This window comes from Hyaena hyaena, unplaced genomic scaffold, assembly GCF_003009895.1.
Source record: "Hyaena hyaena isolate Hyena2069 unplaced genomic scaffold, ASM300989v1 scaffold_13, whole genome shotgun sequence".
NCBI classification, from domain to species: domain Eukaryota; kingdom Metazoa; phylum Chordata; class Mammalia; order Carnivora; family Hyaenidae; genus Hyaena; species Hyaena hyaena.
The window spans coordinates 5,528,503-5,548,207 of record NW_024080645.1 but is presented as its reverse complement, the minus strand read 5'-3'; the positions used below and the strand labels follow the sequence as shown (position 1 = coordinate 5,548,207).

General features: G+C 48.9%; 1 protein-coding gene across 1 annotated transcript in view; it reads right to left on the bottom strand.

Annotated features, from left to right (window-relative positions):
* The window catches only part of TMC3 (transmembrane channel like 3), a 36,405-nt gene extending 30,444 nt beyond the window's left edge, over nt 1–5,961 (bottom strand). Inside the window, 2 exon segments of the mRNA XM_039217320.1 lie at nt 4,440–4,586; nt 5,873–5,961. Coding sequence (XP_039073251.1) covers nt 4,440–4,586; nt 5,873–5,961 — 236 coding nt within the window.
* Between the last annotated feature and the right edge of the window lie 13,744 nt (nt 5,962–19,705).

The window sequence follows — 19,705 nt, the reverse complement described above, 5'->3', positions numbered from 1 at the left end:
GTAGCAACATGGATGGACCTTGAGGGTGTTATGCTGAGCGAAATAAGTCAGGCAGAGAAGGACAAATATCATTTGTTTGCACGTATAGGAGGATTAGGAGGAACTTAAGGGAGGACCATGGGGGAGAAGAAGGGGGGAAATGGTGGGGGAGAGGGAGGGAGGCAAACCATGAGAGACTCTTGAATGCTGAGAACTGAGGGCAGATGGGGGTGGGGAAGAAGGGGAAGGGGGTGACGGGCATGGAGGAGGGCACTTGTGGGGATGAGCACTGGGTGTTCTATGGAAACCAACTTGACAATAAACTATTAAAAAAGTAAAATAAAATAAAAATTTAAAAATTTAAAAAAACAAATATTTTCTGGAAAAAGAAAACAACATTTAAAAGGATAAATTCACAGAAAATGATGCATTAACACCCACACGAGTTGCAACTGAATTTCTTTTTTTTAACCATTAAAAAAAATTATTTTGAGAGAGAGAGAGTGCATGAGCAGGGGAGGAGCAGAGAGAGAGAGGGAGAGAGAGAATCTCAAGCAGGCTCCCCACTGTCAGTTCAGAGCCCGACATAGGGCTCGAACTCAGGAACCGCAAATGGTGACCGAAGCCAAAATCATGAGTCGGACACTCAACAGGCTGAACCCCCAGATGCCCAGCAGCTGAGTTTCTTACAGCCCTTCCCTGATTCCAGTTGTCGGCTGGGAGTCCGGGGGGTCGGAAGTCCTGGGAGCGGCACTGACCTCTCGGCCCCTGCACTTGACCTCTCTGGAACTGCAGGTCAGACCTAGCTGCGATAAAAGGGTGGTGTCTGGTGAGCACTGCGTCTCCGCAGCCACAAACTAACTACAGACACACCCCGACCGGTTTGGGGGTCTCCACCTACACCATTAATCCTGGAGGTGGACTGAGTACCCTGGGATGATGGTCAAGTCCACACCTAAATGAACAGCAGGATTAGACAATCCACGCTGGCACTACCGGGGCAGACAGGAGTCAAGGGCTCTTGGAGATGAGGGTCACCTTCAAGGCCACCTCATCTGACATTGGCTGATGAGACCCTCATTATGGTCAGGCCCCTCCCCTTGATTGTGCTCGGTGCCCAGAGTCCCCCGATCGTTAGTCTGCCCGCTCGCTGTTGGGGCGTCTTGCATGTGCCTCTCGATAGCCTCGGAGCGGCGCCCCCTGGCCCTGAGCCCCTCCCTGAGGCACACCAGGACCTAGCTGACTCCCTTTTCCACTGAGCGGACGTGACCTAATCGCAGCATTTGCTGGGTTTCAGAGCTCCGTGCCGTCATTCTGATCACCCCAGCATCCCGGCCCCGCTAGCCCATGCCCTGGCTTCATTCCGGTCGGAACCAGAAATGCAGGCAAGGGTGAGGGGTCATGCCCTACCCTGGAGAGCATCTAAAAGATGCCTGTACAAGTGACATGATTGATTTCATTTAATTACTTTTTGTTTTCTTCCTGCAGACATTTTCTGCACGCTTCCTTCGGTCAAGCAGAGTGGGACCCACAGCACATGCTACAGAGTTGGCCTGGAAGGCGCCCTCTCTCTCATCGCCTGCGAGAGCCCTAAAGCCACAGTAACGGAGGGTGGGGGGCATGCACTCAAGAACCCAAGCTGGCCTGGGCCTCGTTGGGGCCCTGACCACCGGCTTCCCCGTGAGGGAAACAGACCCGTGCTCTGTCCGCCCCGAGAGGATGCTGTTGCTGCAGACCCAGCCGGGGCTCCCTGCTCTTCTCCGGGTCCGCCTCGCTCCCTGGGCCCCCCCGCCGTCAGGCTCCAGTGGCCTCTGTGCTTTCTAGACGCCTCGGCGGGTCCAATTAGTGAGGCGTTCATTGCTCTGGTAGCTTCTCAAGGTGACGAGGGAGGAGATGTGCGGGACCGGGGATGATCAGTGGGGGTGCTCAGGGGACCGGCTCGTCTGCAAGCCTGACCGCCCGCCCAGGCAGCGCCGTGTGACCCCGTAGGGCCCTACTGGGTGGCTGGCCACGCATCAAGGCAGAGGGCCTGGATTCTGCCCTTTGGTTCAGGAAGTGTATTGACAGAAAAGTTATCATTTGCTGCACTCTGGCCGAAGGTAAAAATGGCTTAGGCTCTAGGTAATAATTAATGATCATTAATTCCTAATTAGTGATTACTACTTACTCCTACTAACCATCAATCATCAATCCTTAACAGCATTTCTGTCCGATTTTTAAAAATTCTGATACACATTTCTCTCTCTGCCTGTCTCCACTCACTCTCTCAAAATAAATAAATAAACTTAAAAAGGGGGGTAAGGGGTGCCTGGGTGACTCAGTTCGTTGTGTCCAATTCTTGATTTCAGGTCAGGTTGTGATTTCACAGTTTCTGAATTTGAGCCCCACCTCAGGTTCTGTGCTGATAGTATGGAGCCTGCTTGGGATTCTCTCTCCTCTGCATACCCCCTCCACCCCCCGACTCACTCACTCTTTCTCTCTCTCTCTCTGTCTCAAAATAAAAGAATAAATAAACTCAAAAGGTTGTGATACAACACATGACTTTTTCTTTTACCTTCCTTCCTTTCTTCCCTCTCTCTTTCTCTCCCTCCCTTCCTTCCTCCCTTCCTTCCTTCCTTCCCTCCTTCCTTCCTTCCTTCCTTCCTTCCTTCCTTCCTTCCTTCCTTCCTTTTTCTTTCTTTCTTTCTTTCTTCCTTTCTTTCTTTCTTTCTTTCTTTCTTTCTTTCTTTCTTTCTTTCTTTCTTTCTTTCTACTTTTGGATAAATCACTCCAATGACTCCTTTGGAAGAGTTGCTATGTCTCAGTAGAACATTGGAACTGGGGTCAGAGAGCCTGGGTTTAAAGCTCAGTTCCGACCCTCAGAAGCTGTGTGTCCCAAGGTAAGTACTTGACATCTCTGAGTGTCAGTCTTCTATCTGAAAATGCCATCCTCACTCAAAGAAGCAGAAGTGGTGAGAGCATAACAGACTAGAGGATTAACCAGAAACCACTGAGACTGGAAACCGAAGGAGACCTTGGCCACCTGCCTCAGCCCCCCGACGGCCAGCTGCATCTTGGGCCAGACGGGAAGAACGTGCCTGTGGTGAAATCTAGCAACGGCATGATGTGACGGGAGAGAAATGCAAAGCCTAATAGTGGTAGACGCGGGGAGGAAGGGCTCTGTGCTTGGCATCTGGAAAGGGGCACAGAGAAGTTTCTAATCCTGTCCACGCAGGGTCCCTGCTGATCAGGGCTACTGTCTGTTTCAGGGAAGGTCCACTTGACAGGTCCGGGGCGCTCATTAAGGCCATTCAATTAACCCCCTCTGCTGTGTTCCCGATATCAGCATCATCCATCAGTCCTCACTGGCCAGGCGTGACCGCCAGGGGCCAGAGATGTTACGAATCGCTCACACGGTTGACCTTGTTTAACCCTGTAACAGCGATGAGCGGATGTCAAGCTTCAGTATATGAAGGAAGCTGCCCGAATGCGTGTTAGAAATCCTGAGCCCCTCCCACTGTGGTCGGGTCCCCTGCTTGAGGAAAAAATAACTTCCAGGCACCCTGGCTATCTGCGTCCTTGACAATACCCCCCACGACCTTGTAACATGAGGCCACTTAATCAGACGGCAGGTTTGCGTGTTACCATGCATGGGAGACACACAAGTAGAAAATATATAAAAAACCACACCACATGGCGTTTGGGACTCAGTTTTTCGGGTGCGAACCCAACTGAGCAGTGCCGGCAAGAGTAAAATTGCTTCCTGGAAAGAAAAGCCCTGGTGTCACGACTCTGTGCGAGAATCCGGCTCCACCGTAATTTCTGGCTCAACAGGCCTACAGGCAACCAGGGGTTGTGAATCCTTCACAAACACCTTGCTTGCTTAGTGGTGCACAGTTTTTGGAAGCAAGAGGCAGGCACTATTCTCCACCATCATGTCAACTTGAACGAAAGGACAGCGATAGAGAAATTAAGAGAAGTACGCGGTATCGCACGGCTGACGGTCGGTGGGGGTGGTATTCGGATTCGGGCAAAGCGTCCTCAACTCCTTAGCTGTTCATTATGATCTAAACAGACTCTTTGATGGAACTCTGAGTATCATAGTATCTGGTTCCCCCAGTGGGAGTGACGACCAAGCAGGTGAAATTAATGTCTATTTTCATTCCTGCTTATAGACTTGTCTCCGCCAAGTCTGGCTATTTTTTTCACCTCTAGACACGATGCTAAGATCTAGCACTGGAAAGGGAGGTAGAGAACCACAAACTCTCCACCAGCACACATGTACACACACACACACACACACACACACACACACACACAGAAACTGGCCACCTGGAGGTGCCCGTGACTTCCCGGAGTCATATCTGGAACCTCGGACATCACTGTCGCGTGGGTCTGAGTGCTCATTCCCTTGGGCAGCCCCGGGCGGCTTCGTGGAAAACACACTCACGATAATCGGTAATGACAAGGGAACCCCTTACCTCAGAGCCCCCAGCTTCTGCCTCATGGTCCAGGGCCTGCAGCGGATATTTGCCATGAGATCCTTCTGGAACTGAATATTCTGGAAGATTTGTTCTGGATCATTGCTGTCCCCTGTTTCATCAGCATTAAAGCTGTCATCCAACTTGCTGAATGGATCAGGACATTAAGGAGGAAATCTGATTAGGAGAATTGCTTCCAGCAAAGATCTTGCCCGGGGCACGTCCAGCTTCTTGCTGACCCAGGGTCACCCGTATGAAGTTTCTACGTGTGGAGGGAGAGGGACCCAGGGGGGCAGCGAGAGAATGTGGCAATCTTGGCAGCCCCTGAAATTCATGCATTGGAGTCTGTGGCTTCGGTGGCTCAGTAAAAGAAAATGGTTTCTCAGCGTGAAATATATTATCAGAAGACATCACACCAAGAGACAGGAGGGCACTTATTCCTGAATAGAAGCATCTATTCGCATCTATTCCCGGATAGAAGCATCCTTGTCGGCAAAACAATTTCTATTTCAGGCTGATCGAAATAATCAGCTAATTTTAAAGGTGGGGCTCCTCCTTGTCCCTCAACTCTGGAGGTAAAATAAAGAAAAACCCAGCATTGTGATCAGAGACCTTCCCTGCGTTCCTGCCTCTGATCTTTAAAACTGAGAGGCGGGGCAGGCAACAATTTCTTGAACCAAGCATTTAGCCGAGCCGATTTACGTGGGCCAGTCTTTCAGGGAAATGGCGACTTTGGAGGAGAACAATTTTTCAACGTGTAGCAACATTGATTCCCGGTCACGGTTACGATGCTAAATCCGACGTGACTTTTCGGGAGGTGCTGTGAGTATCCTGCTATAGCTCTTTGATCAAAGATGCACTTAAAAGTAAAGAGAAAATAATTCCTTTGCTTTTCTCGAATTCAGATGGTTTTGACCCACTCATAGGAGAATTTTCTTCGATTTCTCCAACTGGTGGAGGTTTTACTATAACTTTATGAATATTTAACAAACTGATGGAGGTTTTAATATACGTTTAAATATTTAACAGATTCAAACGGCACTCCCCACTTCTCCCTGGCCCAAAGCCTCTCCCAACAGACACCTTATTTATTATGACGGATGTATTATCCGCTCTCTTTTGACACCGCAGATTGAGTAAACAGACAGAAAGCAGAGGACACGCGCCTGTGGGTTCAGCCAGGTCGGGGTACGTCAGGTTCGGGTGCCCCGCTCAATGAGCAGGTACAGTCACCCCCCTCTGGGCACAGCGTCGAAATCGCTGACCCGGTTGTACAGAAGCCCCGAGGAAGGAGTTTGTGATTTCATTCGGAAGGAGGGGGGGCGGAGGGGGGTGCCTGTCATCTGGCCGGGGCAGGCGAGGCTCAGGCGACCAGGGCTTCCCTTCCTCAGCGCACCTGCCTCCTCCTCCCTGCGGGCGGGGGCCCCACTCACCTGAGCAGCAGGGACTCCTGGTAAGGGCAGTGCTGGCCGGTGTTTCTCCGGCTGCTTCTGTAGCGCTGGGGCGCCCTGGGGGGCTGCATGGGGGCCGGCAGCGTCCCAGGGAGGTGGGGGGTCTGCTCCACGGAGGTCTCCGAACGGAGCCCCTCGCTGCCCTGCGTCCTGGCTCCCGGCAGCAGGACTGTGAGTGTGCAGCTGGCACTCGGCGGAGAGGCCAGCTGTGCGGGCGTGATGCGCCGATTGGCTGCGGTCTGGGCAGAGGGAGGGGGGAGGCTGGGCCAGGCTGAACCAGGGATGGCTAGGTGCCCCCCCGCCCGCAGTCCCATCTGTGACCCCTCGTGCCCACTGGGCTCGGCAGCTTGCCAAGCGCGTTAGCTCTGTTCCGGTGACTGGTGGTGACAAAATATTGAGGGAGAAGGCGAGGCATGGCTTAGTGCTTTTCGTTTTTACCTCTCAAGAAAGAGGCTTAGAGGGGCACCTGGGCGGCTCAGTCGGTTGAGCATCCGACTTCGGCTCAGGTCGTGATCTCAGTTCGTGAGTTCGAGCCCCACGTCGGGCTCCAGCTCAGGGCCTGGAGCCTGCTTCCGATTCTGCATCTCCCTCTCTCTCTGCCCCTCCTCGGCTCACTCTCGGTCTCTCTCTTTCAAAAATAAATAAACATTAAAAAAAAAGAAAGAAAGAAAGAGGCTTAGAGTGAGAAGCTCACCTGTGTTCACACAAAAGCGTCCAGGAGAGACAATGCTAACATCTTATTTGTTTTTTATATTTTTCTCCACTTTGAGGAGAGTGAGATCTACAGAAATGTTGAGAGAAGAGCAGCATGGATCTTGCGAGCCCCCATCCTGGATTCGCTAGTTGCTGACATTTGCTTTCTTTCTATCTACATACTTTCCCCCCAACACCATCTACAAGTGCATTTCAGAAATAATGACACTTTGCCCAGAAATGTTTCAGTGTGATATTAATAATCATCCAATTAACATTCTCACATTTTACGTTTCCTACGTGCAGCCACATTAATCAGCATGATAATGCTGCGGTGGAGAGAAATCCAGAGGCTCCCCAGAGCTTCATAATAAGAAAGTAGGAATTGGAGAGACCGCCCGGATGGCTCAACTGGTTAAGCGTCCGACGTCGGCTCAGGTCATGATCTCACGGTTCATGAGTTCAAGCCCCGCGTCGGGCTCTGTGCCGACAGCTCAGAGCCTGGAGCCTGTTAAGGATTCTGTGTCTCCCCCTTTCTCCGACCCTCCCCTGCTCATGCTCTGTCTCTCTCTCTCTCTCTCTCTCAAAAATAAATAAACATTAAAAATAAATTAAAAAAAGAAAAAAGAAAAGAAAGAATTGGAGAGGTAGACGCTCACACAGATGCTCTGAACACATCACCTGCTGCTGTGAGGATGCTCCCTGGGGACACACTAGCTTCTGTCCCGTCTCCCGAGGCAGCGGTCAGTCAGCAGCTCCCTGGTCACCCGCAGGCTCCCCTTTCTAGCTGTTCGCTAGGATTTGCCACCAAAGGATGTCTCCCTGCATCCAGGGCTTTCCCCCGTGTCATGATATCAACCTCTATTTTCTAACTGACACACAGAATGGTTTGCGGCTTGTGCTCGCTGGCGGGGAGGGCAGGACAGACACAGAGAGGGTGCCTTCTGCTGAGCCCCCCGCCGGTGCGCTAGAGACTCAGCGGGCAGGTGGAGAAACGATCGGGGCGCGCACCCCACACGGGGCGGAGGGAAATCCGTCAGCAGCTCGGCGTGCGGGGCTTAGACGAGGGGCTTCCTTCCCTCCTTCATTCCTCCGTTGAGTCATTAGCACAGTAATTAGACAGCTCTTACTGCCTGCCCCAGGCTGGACGGGCAAAGGCAAGCCCGAGGCTGGCCCAGGGCCCGAGGGTCAGGGACTCTCAGGTGTTGGGACCCAGAGCTCAGGGCAGGTGAATAACCTGGTGAGGGAGCTGGACGTGTGTGTGTGTGTGTGTGTGTGTGTGAGACCAGATCGCTTTTCTGCTAATTTGCCTGAGGCCATGGGGCCTGATGCTCTGTCTAAACACTACGTAAAATCTGTGTTTGCCAAATGGACAAAATAGTGCATATAATAATATGATTATTTCTTGGGGCGCCTGGTGGCTCGGTTGGTTAAGCGCCCGACTTCAGCTCAGGACATGATCTCATGGTTGGTGAGTTCAAGCCCCCAGTAGGGCTCTGGGCTGTCCACTTTCTCTGCCTCCCCAGCTTGTGCTGTCTCTCTTTCTCTCTCAAAAATAAGTAAATATTAAAATAAAAAGAGAGAGAAAGTAATGTATCATCATTTAAGAAATAGAAAGAGTAGAGAAATAAAAAATAAAAAAAATCTAGAGCAGGATTGCTTAGTGGTAAGAGTCAGCACTTCCAGCTTTTTACCAAGGGTCTATTTTTCTTTGTGTTTATATATTTTTTGATTTTACTGTATACATGTGTTTCTCAATGTTTCCATCACTTTTATACCTAAAGCAATTTCCATGTATTTTTCAATTTTTTTTGTGTGGACATGTTCCATCCCTATTTAGTGGAATATTCTATCTAGAGCATGAAATATTCAAAATTTGCCCCATTTCTCAGGCATCCATTTTGTTCCTCCAGGTGCATTTTTTGCTCTCGATGATTTTTGGGTTTTTGCATCACTTCTTTAGAATTAGTTCTCAAGTGGTGTCTGGGGGCTTAGTCAGTTAAACTGCTGACTCTTGATTTCAGCTCAGGTCATGATCTCACAGTTTGTGAGTTCGAGCCCCGTGTCAGGCTCTGTGCTGACACTGTGGAGCCTGCTTGGGATTCTCTCTCTCCCTCTCTCTCTGCCCGCCCCCACCCCCCACCTGGGATCTCTCTCTCATAAATAAATAAATAAATAAATAAATAAATAAATAAACATAAAAAAGAATTAGTTTTCCAGAAGCGAAATGACTGGATTAAAGGGAATATCCTTAAAAAAATTCAGTTACATTTTTTTGTGTTTTTTAAAACATTTTTTAATGTTTGTTTGTTTATTTATTTATTTTGAGAGAGAGAGACAGAGCATGACCCAGAGAGGGTCAGGGAGAGAGGGAGACACAGAATCCGAAGCAGCTCCAGGCTCTGAGCTGTCAGCACAGAGCCCAAAGCCAGGTTCGAACCCATGAACCGTGAGATCTGACCTGAGCTGAAGTCGGACGCTTAACCGACTGAGCCACCCAGGCATTGGCATCCCTAATGTTTTTTTTTGTTTGTTTTTGTTTGTTTGTTTGTTTGTTTTTGGTAAAATGTTTTTAATGCGGTCATCTTTGCCTGTGGTCTCTTTATGGTTTCCTTGGTGTGATTTTAAAAATTCCCCTTGAAGCCACCTGGCGTCATTGTGGCAATGAGTCCCAGGTGAGGCTGTCAGTGCTGCTCCTTGTGCCCGGTGCTCGGGACCCACATTCTCTTCCCCAAGCCCCGCCAGGCCCCCCGGCAGCAGAGGAAGCTCAGACAGGGGTGCTGCTGTCTGAACACGAGGGGATCAGTTACGCCCCACACGCTGCGCTTCCTCTGACACTTGGATCAGAGGCTTCAGGTGCTCTGGACGATGTCACATTAGGCCAGCACCAGCATGTGTCTACAGACAACACGGCTAACCGTCCCCGAGATGCCCACAATTGGAGCACTTAAAATATCAGAAAGGATCCTATGTCAGAATGAGCTAAAACTGTTATTTCTAGACCAAATGCTTCCAGGATCTGGGTGATGGGGGAAGGGAGGTAATGAAGGGGAAGGAACAGACATAGTAATAGAAGATCTATTTGTTGAGCAGACAAATCTCTTTCATCAAATAATAATAATAATATTTTGTTACACATCCCAGGAGGTCTGAGCAGAAGTCATCAGATGATTCGGCTTACAGGAACAAAACACTCATAACCTGTGTCATCGATTAAACAATTTTCCCCCTGCTTAGTGGATTCTACTCTGAGACATTCACACCCCGAAGCCCATCTCAGGGGGTAACACAGGGGAGTGCCCGCGGCAATGCCAGCCCCCCTTCTTGAAGGCATCAAGTTTTTACCTTTGCATTTTACAAGAGGGACTTTTTCCAGTTTTGAGACATATTTTCATGCCCGTGATGTTGTTTTCGGGACTCAAAAGCCTTTTGAGTGAAGTCTAGAAATACCTTTTGGGTCTGGGAAATGGCATTCAGGGTCGATGCTCAGGGGAAGATGGCTTCTGGTGTTCTGAGTAACGGCTGAGTCTGGTGAAACATGTGGGCGCGTGTGCTTGGTGGTGGTGAGGTCCTCATGAAATCATCAGCTGCAAGTAAGTCTGAAGCTGAACAGACACCCTGAGATTTCCACCGGGGCTCACATGACACACTGGCTCATCTGCAGTGGTTCCTGCAGCGAGCGAAGGGGACTGTCACCAGCTCATGGGACCCCGTCAGAGGGGGAGGCTATCACCCGATGGGATGCCGTTGAGACACAAATTACGGAGCCGCCCTGTGCTGCCAGGCAAGGACAGAAATGCATTTTTGCGCAGGATTGCATCTAAATGCGTACGTCGTCCTTGGGAATAAAAAAGGAAATCAAACGTTCTCCGTAACTGGGATACATCCCTTGTCAAGCAACCACTTAAAAGTTGGCTGCGTCTCTCCTCTAACGAGTTTTAGATTGTATTTACCTGCATATTAGGGGAATTGGAGAAAGCCCAGCAGAGCTGGGAAGGGCAGCCTCCTGGGAGCCCTCCCCTCCACACCCCTGCAGAGACTGTGCATCAGCCAGCGGACGGAAGGCCCAGGAGCTTCTGGGGATGGGCTGAGCGAACAGAGCAGAGCAGCTTTGGGCCAGAGTATCTTCTGGTAAGAAGACTTACAGCCCAACCCCGAGGTTTAGCGTGTTCCTGCTTCAGTCTACGTGTGATCTTTTAAAATCCTCTTAAAGAAAGTGATCTTCATTTTCCCCCTTCAATTTCACGGACATCCCTTTTCATCTTGTTCTGACATATTATTGCTTGCTTTATAATGACCTTTAAAAATCCTCTTCCTGAAAGTGTAAAGCACTTCCTCCCTTAACATTTCCTTGCCTTTCCCCAAACCAGACTTAAAAAATGAAAAGTCCTCCTCTTCTGCTTCTTTTCTTTTAGTTCTCGATCTCCTTCTGTGAGGCTAATGCTATTTGCATAGGCCCACCTCCATCTTTGTTGGTTTTTGAATGAGGAGGTCTCCGTTTTGCCCATGTGTGGCCAGAAACAGCATTCACACGTAAATTCTATTCTTTTTTAATGTCTATTTATTTTTCAGAAACAGAGAGAGACAGAGTGCAAGCAGGGGAGGGGCAGAGAGAGAGGGAGACACAGAATCCTTAACGGGTTCCAGGCTCTGAGCCGTCAGAGCACAGCCTGATGTGGGGCTCGAACCCATGAACTGTGACATCATGACCTGAGTCGAAGTCGGACGCTTAACCGACTGAGCCCCCCAGGCGCCCCATGTGCACTCTATTCTTGTCTTAAACACCATCACATGAAGGCTGTGAAGGTCTTCCTTAGAAATCTGGGATTTTACACTTTGTACAAAACCAAAAAAAAAAAAAAAAAGAAAAAGGTTACACGTTACATCCTTCTCGAAGAAAGACAGGACCTGCTCTAACCTGTGAGACTAGTAAACACTGAACCTGCCATTTGTTCAGTTTCCCCTAAGAATCTAGTTCGTCAGCCCCAACAATCTGCAGCCTCCTTGGACCTGGGTAGCCTGGTGACGAAACACAGCTGTGCTGTGCTGGCTGGGTGACCTTGGAGCAAGCTCAGCCCGTCCCCGAGCCTTTGTGTCAACACCTACAGAGTGGAAGTTAGCTCGAAAGGCTGTATCCGCTGCTGTGTACGAGGGGCTTAGCACAGCGCCTGGAGCATATTAGGAGCACAAAACTCGCAAGTCATATTGTGATTTAATGTTTATTGCTTATTTTTTTATTTTTGAGAGAGAGAGAGACAGAGCGTGAGCAGGGGAGGGGCAGAGGGAGAGGGAGACACAGAATCCGAAGCAGCTCCAGGCTCTGAGCTGTCAGCACAGAGCCCGACGCGGGGCTCGAACCCACAAACCGTGAGATCATGACCTGAGCTGAAGTCCGACGCTTCACCGACTGAACCCCCCAGGCGCCCCAAGTCGTGCTGTGATTTCAACCTCACTGTGAAAGCGAGGCTGGAATGGTTCAGGCGTAGCAATTTTATATGAACAAGTGTTATGACCGTGATTACCACTATCATTAACCTTACTGTAACTTCAGCATGAAAGCGTGATTAGAATGGTCTCAAAATTGTTTATTTCATGATAACTGACCTGATTCATGTAAGGAATTTGCAGAGAAGGTACATTGCAAAGCTTTTTATTAAGTACATGATAGACATGCTCTATGCGCTTTTCAATATAGCCGCAAATACGAATAAAACTTAAAAACTGCCTTCCTTCTTCCTACAGCAACAAGCCTGAGCAGCGGCGGGCGGCCCGTACAGAACGTACCTGCGTGCTTCACCGCTGTCGGCTGTGGGTGAGGGACACAGGGACTCCTCCGGAGGTCACAGGGAAGCAGGCTGGCTGCTGAATGAGGCGGTACTGTGTAATTGAACGTGTGGTCCCAGCCCAACGGCGGGAGAGAAGAAATTCGTTAAGTGGTATTTTTCTCGGGGTTAAAAAAGGAAGTCAAATCATCACTAATTACGACGGGGTCTTATTAAGTTTCTACGCTGCTAATTTGGAAACTGATAATGCAGGCTTGGCATGCGTGATGGAGGACGCAAAGTGCAATTAAGAGCTGTCACTTGGGGATTTTCTGTCGGGCGCACTCTCACGGATCCAGGCCGCCCAGCGATGTGAGTCTGTTGTGTCTCCCCTCGGTGCACCTGCGCGTTCACCGCCGCGCCATCCGCTTCATCGCCGTCACGATTCACTTCCAGGCGACGGTCAGGGAGTGGGAGTAACTCCAAGCACCTGGAAACCACGTGGGTTTCCACGTGCAAACCAGAGAGAAAACTGTCGTGAGGACGCAGGCAGGGAAATGGCAGAGACTGACCGCCGAGGCGGGCCTGTCTGTGCCGCAGGCATCGGGCCGGGAGAGACTAACGGACCCGGAGCGCAGGGCCGAGCGAGTATGGCCGAGAAGCACTGTGGTGAGGCGGGTTTGAAGACGACCCTCAGCCCCCTAAAGAATGGGCTGTGGCATGTGTCTGGGCGGCCGCAGCTGAAAACAGGGGACTGTGGGACCCTGCACACGTCGCCTGCCCGGTGACTCCGCTCAGCCGTGCTTGAGGCCAGCTGTTGCTTCTTGGTTTCACCACACGATGAAACCCAATCCTGTAAACAAATTAATTTCCCCCAGGACTTTTGAAAGCATCCTAACTGCATTATCGCTTTTCTGCATAAAGGAAGCTTAGCATGAGAACAATTATGGAACGGACTTCAAACGGTCTCCAAATGGCCGTAAAGTGGGGACGGCCATCAGCAGAGATGTGGGGAGAACACGAACTGAGTTTTGCTCGCTAAAATCGAGGATCTTTTGTTCTGAGAGCTGTGTTGACCCTTTCCTGTTCTCCCTCTCTTCTGGCAGAAATTCTTGGCCATCCTCATTTAAAAATTGTCTATTCCTTTCCTGCTGTCCGTACCCTTTCTGCTCTGTCCCCTCCAATTCTACATAATGTCAAGGCCAAAGTAAAATTCCCAACTTGACCTATCCCAGGATGAGCTGTCAAGGGCAGGGCCAGGAAGTGTGAGCAAATGTGCCAGAATGGTATGGGATGAATTAGCACCTCCATTCATACGGGTTTTCTCAAAAATTACTCTTATTGTTTATTTATTTTTTGAGAGAGAGACACAGAGCATGAGCAGGGGAGGGGCAGAGAGAGAGGGAGACACAGAATGTGAAGCAGCTCCAGGCCCTGAGCTGTCAGCACAGAGCCCGACGTGGGGCTCGAACCCACGAACCGTGAGGTCATGACCTGAGCCGAAGTCGGAGGCTTAAGTGACTGAGCCACCCAGGCGCCCATCTTTTGCTTATCCACGATTTAAGGCTGGTTTGTGCTGGTCCTGTGCACTTCCTCGGGGATGAAAAGCAAAACGTACATGACCCCCTCCTTAATTAAAGCAACGGGGTGCCTGGTGGGAAGCAGGAGTCAGTGAGGTGCCGTGACTGCCACGTCCCCCTCCTGACGTTGCTGGCTGAGCCCGAAAACTCCACTGATGCAACATAGATTAACAGGAGGAAAGTCTACCCCTTTTTACTGAAGTTTTATACGTACGCGAGAACCTTCACAAGAGAATGGACAGCTGAAGAAGTGATCACAGAAGGAGGCTTTTATCCCTTTGAAACAAACAATAGCAATGAACTTGTGAAGAATTGAGGAGATAAAGGGATTTGTACGGTGAAGAAGTAACATGGTTTGTTGTCTTATCTGGGGACAAAGGAGGGGCAGAGGGCCCTTCCTGCGCCTCCTGTTTCTCAAGCACCTGTAACTGAAAACGGTCGATGTGCCCAGAGTGGCATATTTCGGAGTGACGGGTCCTGGCTCCCTTCAGCTGCGTGGAAGCCGGAGCCATGGGAGGGTAGAGGAGAGGAAAGGAGCGTTGCCTGTCTGCACCCTGGAAGGCGAATCACTTCCGAAAACACGGTGGAGGCTGGGTGAGGGGCATGGGTAAGGTAAGCCACTCGAGACCAAAAGACCTTGGTCTAGCATGGGCTCTGGGGACAGGTGGGAGCCGCCACTCCCCTCCAGTCACTCGGGCCCTGAAGCACAGCCTCATCAGTCTGCTCACTAATGTTCCAGCCTCACCGGCAGGGCACAGGGGAGGGAGCTGCTAAACGAAGGCGGTGGCCCCGGGGGTGTGGATGTTTAGACGCCGGACACTGAGAAGACCCAGACACAGGGGGCAGGAGCCCAAGGCGTCGGCCATGGCGATCCAGGGCACCCAATAAGCTTCCACCCCAGTGTGTCCCCAGGCCCCAGGAGATGTGCTGGATAAAGGCCCAGAGAAGCTACTAAGTCTTCACGTGAGCTCCACTCCCTCATCAGTTAAGTACAGCCTCATGCATTCAATAATCCAACCCGATCAGCACTTACTGATGTCCACAATGTGCCAGCCCCGTGGCTAGTCTCTGGGGACACAAGGGTGAATGGGACGGCATCCCGGGCATGTGGTATTGGGGTCTTCTGAGACCCTTGTGTCTGTCTGTGTCACGGCTCTGGGTCAGCTAGGACCATGAGACCGTACTGCCTTGCCTCGCTTCTGAGAAGACTTCACTGACCTCCCTGCTCTTCTCATTCTATTCTTCAGTCTGCCATTCAAGGACTTATATGACACCTGTCCCCTCTGAACCTCAAACTTTGTCTCCTCCCCCTACGCAGTTGGCCCATCATTCCAAACCCCCTGCCTCTCCCCTGCTGCCTCACCCCCCACGTGCGGACATTCTCTTCTCTTCTGCTCCCCTATCTGCAGCTGCCATGCTTCTCCAGAGTCCCCGACAACCACAGATGGCCTCCCCTGGTCCTCCTCTGAGGGTGTCCGTCTGGCGGAGCCCATCTCTCCCTGTCTCCTCCCTTTGTTCCTCCACCTCCAGCAGCCTCATTTCTCTCCGTGGCTGCACTTGCTCCGTCCATCCAGCTTAGCACCTCAGTCCTACCTGCCACCCCCTTCCCCAGACTTACCTATTGAAAGATTCCCAAAATTGCAGGAAAATTGCTCTAGACATAGGCCCCTTGAAAAGGCATCTCCGGATGTTAGTGTAACAATGGGAAGGGAAGAAGGGCAAAGTCTTTGGTTTCTTCCAGAGGCTGGTTTTGAAGTTGCAATGGAATGAGAAAGTTAGAAGTGTTGGAGTTCTCTTGACATCAAACATGCAAGTACCTCTTCATTGATTATCGTCTCCTCTACATGCAGATATCTGGAAGTGATCTCATCTTTAGGAAACACAACCTTCCTTTCTCTCCTAGCTTCTCCAGTCATCCCAGTAGGCACAGAGAATCATCCGGCTAGAAGGGATCTCAGAGCTCTTTATTGCAATTCCTCCACTGGTATTTGAACATCACCACATTCACATTCCCCTATATGCCTAAGTCGCTCCTGCCTGAACACCTTTAGCTGGGGGGCTAAATGATTACTTTCTCCTGAAGTGGTCTATTTATCTTTGGATTGCCCTCGCCATTAATGGTTCTCCTTCCTTATATGGGCCTGAAATAATTGTTCTGAAGTTTCTACCCATGGATCTGATTTTTATTTTCTAGAGCCAGAGAACTAATAAATGAGTATAGCAAGGTTGCAAAGCACAAGATCATGATAAAAATTCAAATTTTTTTTTTGTATCCTAGCAATGGATAATTGGAGATTGAAATTAAAGAAATAATGCCATTTACAGTAGCACCAAATAATGGAAAATTTAGGTATGATTCTATATCAAAATATAGACATGATCTGTATGTGAAACACTGTAAAACCTTAATAAAAGATCTAAATGAGTGGAGAGATATTTCACATTCATAGACTGGAAGACTCAATATTATGAAGATGTCAATTCTTATACCCGATTGGCCTGTGGATTCAACAAAACCTCAATCAAAGAGCTAACAACCTATTTAGTATATCAATAAACTCACCCTAAAGTTTGTAGGGAAAGGCACAAGAACCAGAGTAACCAAGATCACACTGAAGAACAAAAAGGGGGGGGCTCACCCAACTTCAAGACTTACTATAAAACTATGGTAATCAAGAGAGCATGGTGTTGGTGAAGGAACAGGCATATACATTGATGGGACAGAAGAGTCCAGAAATAGACCCATGCAGATGGAGCCGATTGATTTTTGACCAGAGCAGAGGTGAGTCACTGGAGAAAGAAGTCTTTTCCACAGATGGTGCCGAAGGGATTGGATGTTCATATGTTAAAAAATAAACAAACAAACAAACAAACAAATAAATAGAGAAACACACCTATAGCATTCACAAAAGTTAATTCAGAAGGGATTATAGACCCAAAAGTGAAACGCAATACTATAAAATTCTAGAAGAAAACAAAGGAGAAAGTGTACATGATGTTGGGTTTGGTGGTGAGGTTTTAGATACAACACCGAAAGTGGGATTTCATGAATGAAGACACTTGATAAGCGAGGCTTTATTAACATCAAAACTTCTCCTCTGCAGAAGATGCTGTTAAAAGAAGGAAGAGACAAGCCACAGATGGGAGATGATATTTGCAAAACACGTATGTGATAAAGGAAGTGTGTCCAAAACGCACAAAAAGCTAATAAAAATCAATAATGAGAATATGAACAACCCAATTAAAGAGATAGGTAAAAGATTTGAATAGACACCTCACTGAAGAAGATACTTGGAAATTTATACAAATAAAGAAGCATCTGAAAAATGCTCAACATCATTTATCATTAGGGAAACGCATATTTAAGCATTGATAAGATAGCATTACATAACTTTTACGCCGGCTAAAATCCAAAAAAACAACACCACCAATTGCTGGTGAGGATGTGGAACAACAGGAAGGCTCATTCACTGGTGCTGAGAACGCACAATGGGGCAGCCACCTTGGAAGACCATCAGCAGCTTCCTACAAAGGTAAGTGCAGTCTTACCCTAAGACAGAGTCTTATATGTTACAGAGGGATTCCTACAGTCTTTCTTCCCAAACTCATCACCCCAGCGAGAGCATGAGAAAACATGGGACAAATCCTGGTTCAGGGTCCGTTCCACAATATACCTGGCCCAATCTGTCCTCAAAACGGTCCAAGTTGTAAAAAGCAAGGAATGTCTGAAAAATGGTCACAGCTAAGAAGAGTCTAAAAAGAAAGAGTGATGAAACATAATGTGGGATCCTGGATGAGATCCTTGAGCAGAAAAAGGTCAATAGGTGAAAACTAAGACGATCTGAATATATTATGGGTTTTAATTAATAATAATGTATCAGCATTGGTTCATTAATTGTGACAGGTGAACCCATACTGAGGTAGGATATTCACAACAGGGGAAACTGGGTGTGGGGTATCTGAGAGTTCTCTGCTCTTAATATAATGTATTGTCAAATTGGTTTCCAACACCCAGTTCTCATCCCCACAAGTGCCTTCCTCACAGCCCATCACCCACTTTCCATTCTCCCCCACCCGCACCAACCCTTAGTTTATTCTCAGTATTTAACAGTCTCTTATGGTTGAGCTCTGTGTTTTACTTTTGCAATTTTTCCATCCAATATAATAGTGTCAAGTGCAGAAAAAAAGAGTGCTAAACTGCCTTTCTAAATGTCTCCTTTTACATCTATGACATTTCTTTTGCTCAAACTACACACTTACTCTGGTGACATGGAACGATCAATAAAGACAAAAGCTAGCACTTACTGACCACTTCCCGTGTGCTATTTACACCTGCTAACTGCGCAGCCTATCTCCATTATAACCCCGGTAATAACGATGGTTGTGAGACAGTAAAGGGACACCCAGGCTCACTCTTATCTGGTTTTCCTGTTTTTCCTGGCTACGTGGGAAAGCGATATTTTCTAGCACCTTTCCGATGAGGCCAGGTCCTGAGCCTGGGTGAGTAAAATGTGTCCCGTGCAGAGCAAGACATTTCCCAGTTGGTACAACCCATCCACATACCTTGTCCCCTTTGGCCATGACCATGGGAGGCTTGGGTTGAGATGGTAGGACCACAGGAAGGAAGGGAGGAAGGAAGGAAGGAAGGAAGGAAGGAAGGAAGGAAGGAAGGAAGGAAGGAAGGAAGAAGGAAGGAAGGAAGCTGGGTCTCTAAGCCAGCACAGAGGAGAACTTCCCTGAAGTGTCACTGGAAACACATCAGCGTCTGATGCGGGCCAGACGTTAACTTGATCGTGTTGGACGTAACCTCTTAGATGCGGACTCCCGTGACGCCGAGACTTAATGTAAAGTATATCCCGTGTAGCGACAGTGTGATTGTGCGGTCTTCATTGATAGGACTGATGGCCCCAGTTGTGTAATAAAATCTCCTGGAGAATATTGGCTCAAAGAATGACAAATCACGGAGAGGACTACAGCCTTGTTTCACACTTTTGCGTTAAGTCCTTGAAGCGGATCTTTCTGATTCCTTTTGATCCCCGTGGCCAGCTGAGAACGTTCACTGACGTGCTCACATATTCTGACCTCTGTTCATTCCTGCCGCTTAATGATCTTCCTATAAATTGTATAGGAAATGGAGCAAATGCAATTATAGTGTCTGCCGGCCCTGAGGCAGATAAATAGGTAGAAGTCTAGCCCAGTGTCTCCCCATGGCAGCCCCCAGCCCTCCGCCCGGGTTTCACTGAGAAGAGGAAAAACCGAACCATCCATCACAGCACAGCCTTGCTCCAATAACAGCATCACCTCCTGGAGAGTAGATTTCATGGCAAAGCCTTTGCAAATGGACATAACCAGTTAATATCCAAGCTCCTTTTGGAATGGAGCTTTCGTAAATTTATGTCAGAGTTCTGATTTCCCAGTGAATAATCCATTGGCTCTTCAGGCCACAGCAGACCTTTCAATACAACCTCCCTCAACTCAGGGTCCCAGGAGACCTAGTCTCCAGCCAGGAGCCGGGACCCTTTGGACCGTGCGGGTGGGACCAGGCATATTAGGAGGGCTAGTTACACGGGCCAGGCAGAGATTTATCTACGTGAGAAAGGAAATGCTTCTGTGGCTTGGACAGGGTGCTGCTCCTCCAGAATAGCATCTCCAACCTGTCCTTTAATTCCGTAGCATGGAGAGATTAACCCCTCTCAAGGGAAGAGTTGAAATAAAGAGTAAGTGAATGTACTCCTTTGTTCTTTTGGGTTTTGCTCGATAATAGAGAATAAAAGCAATTT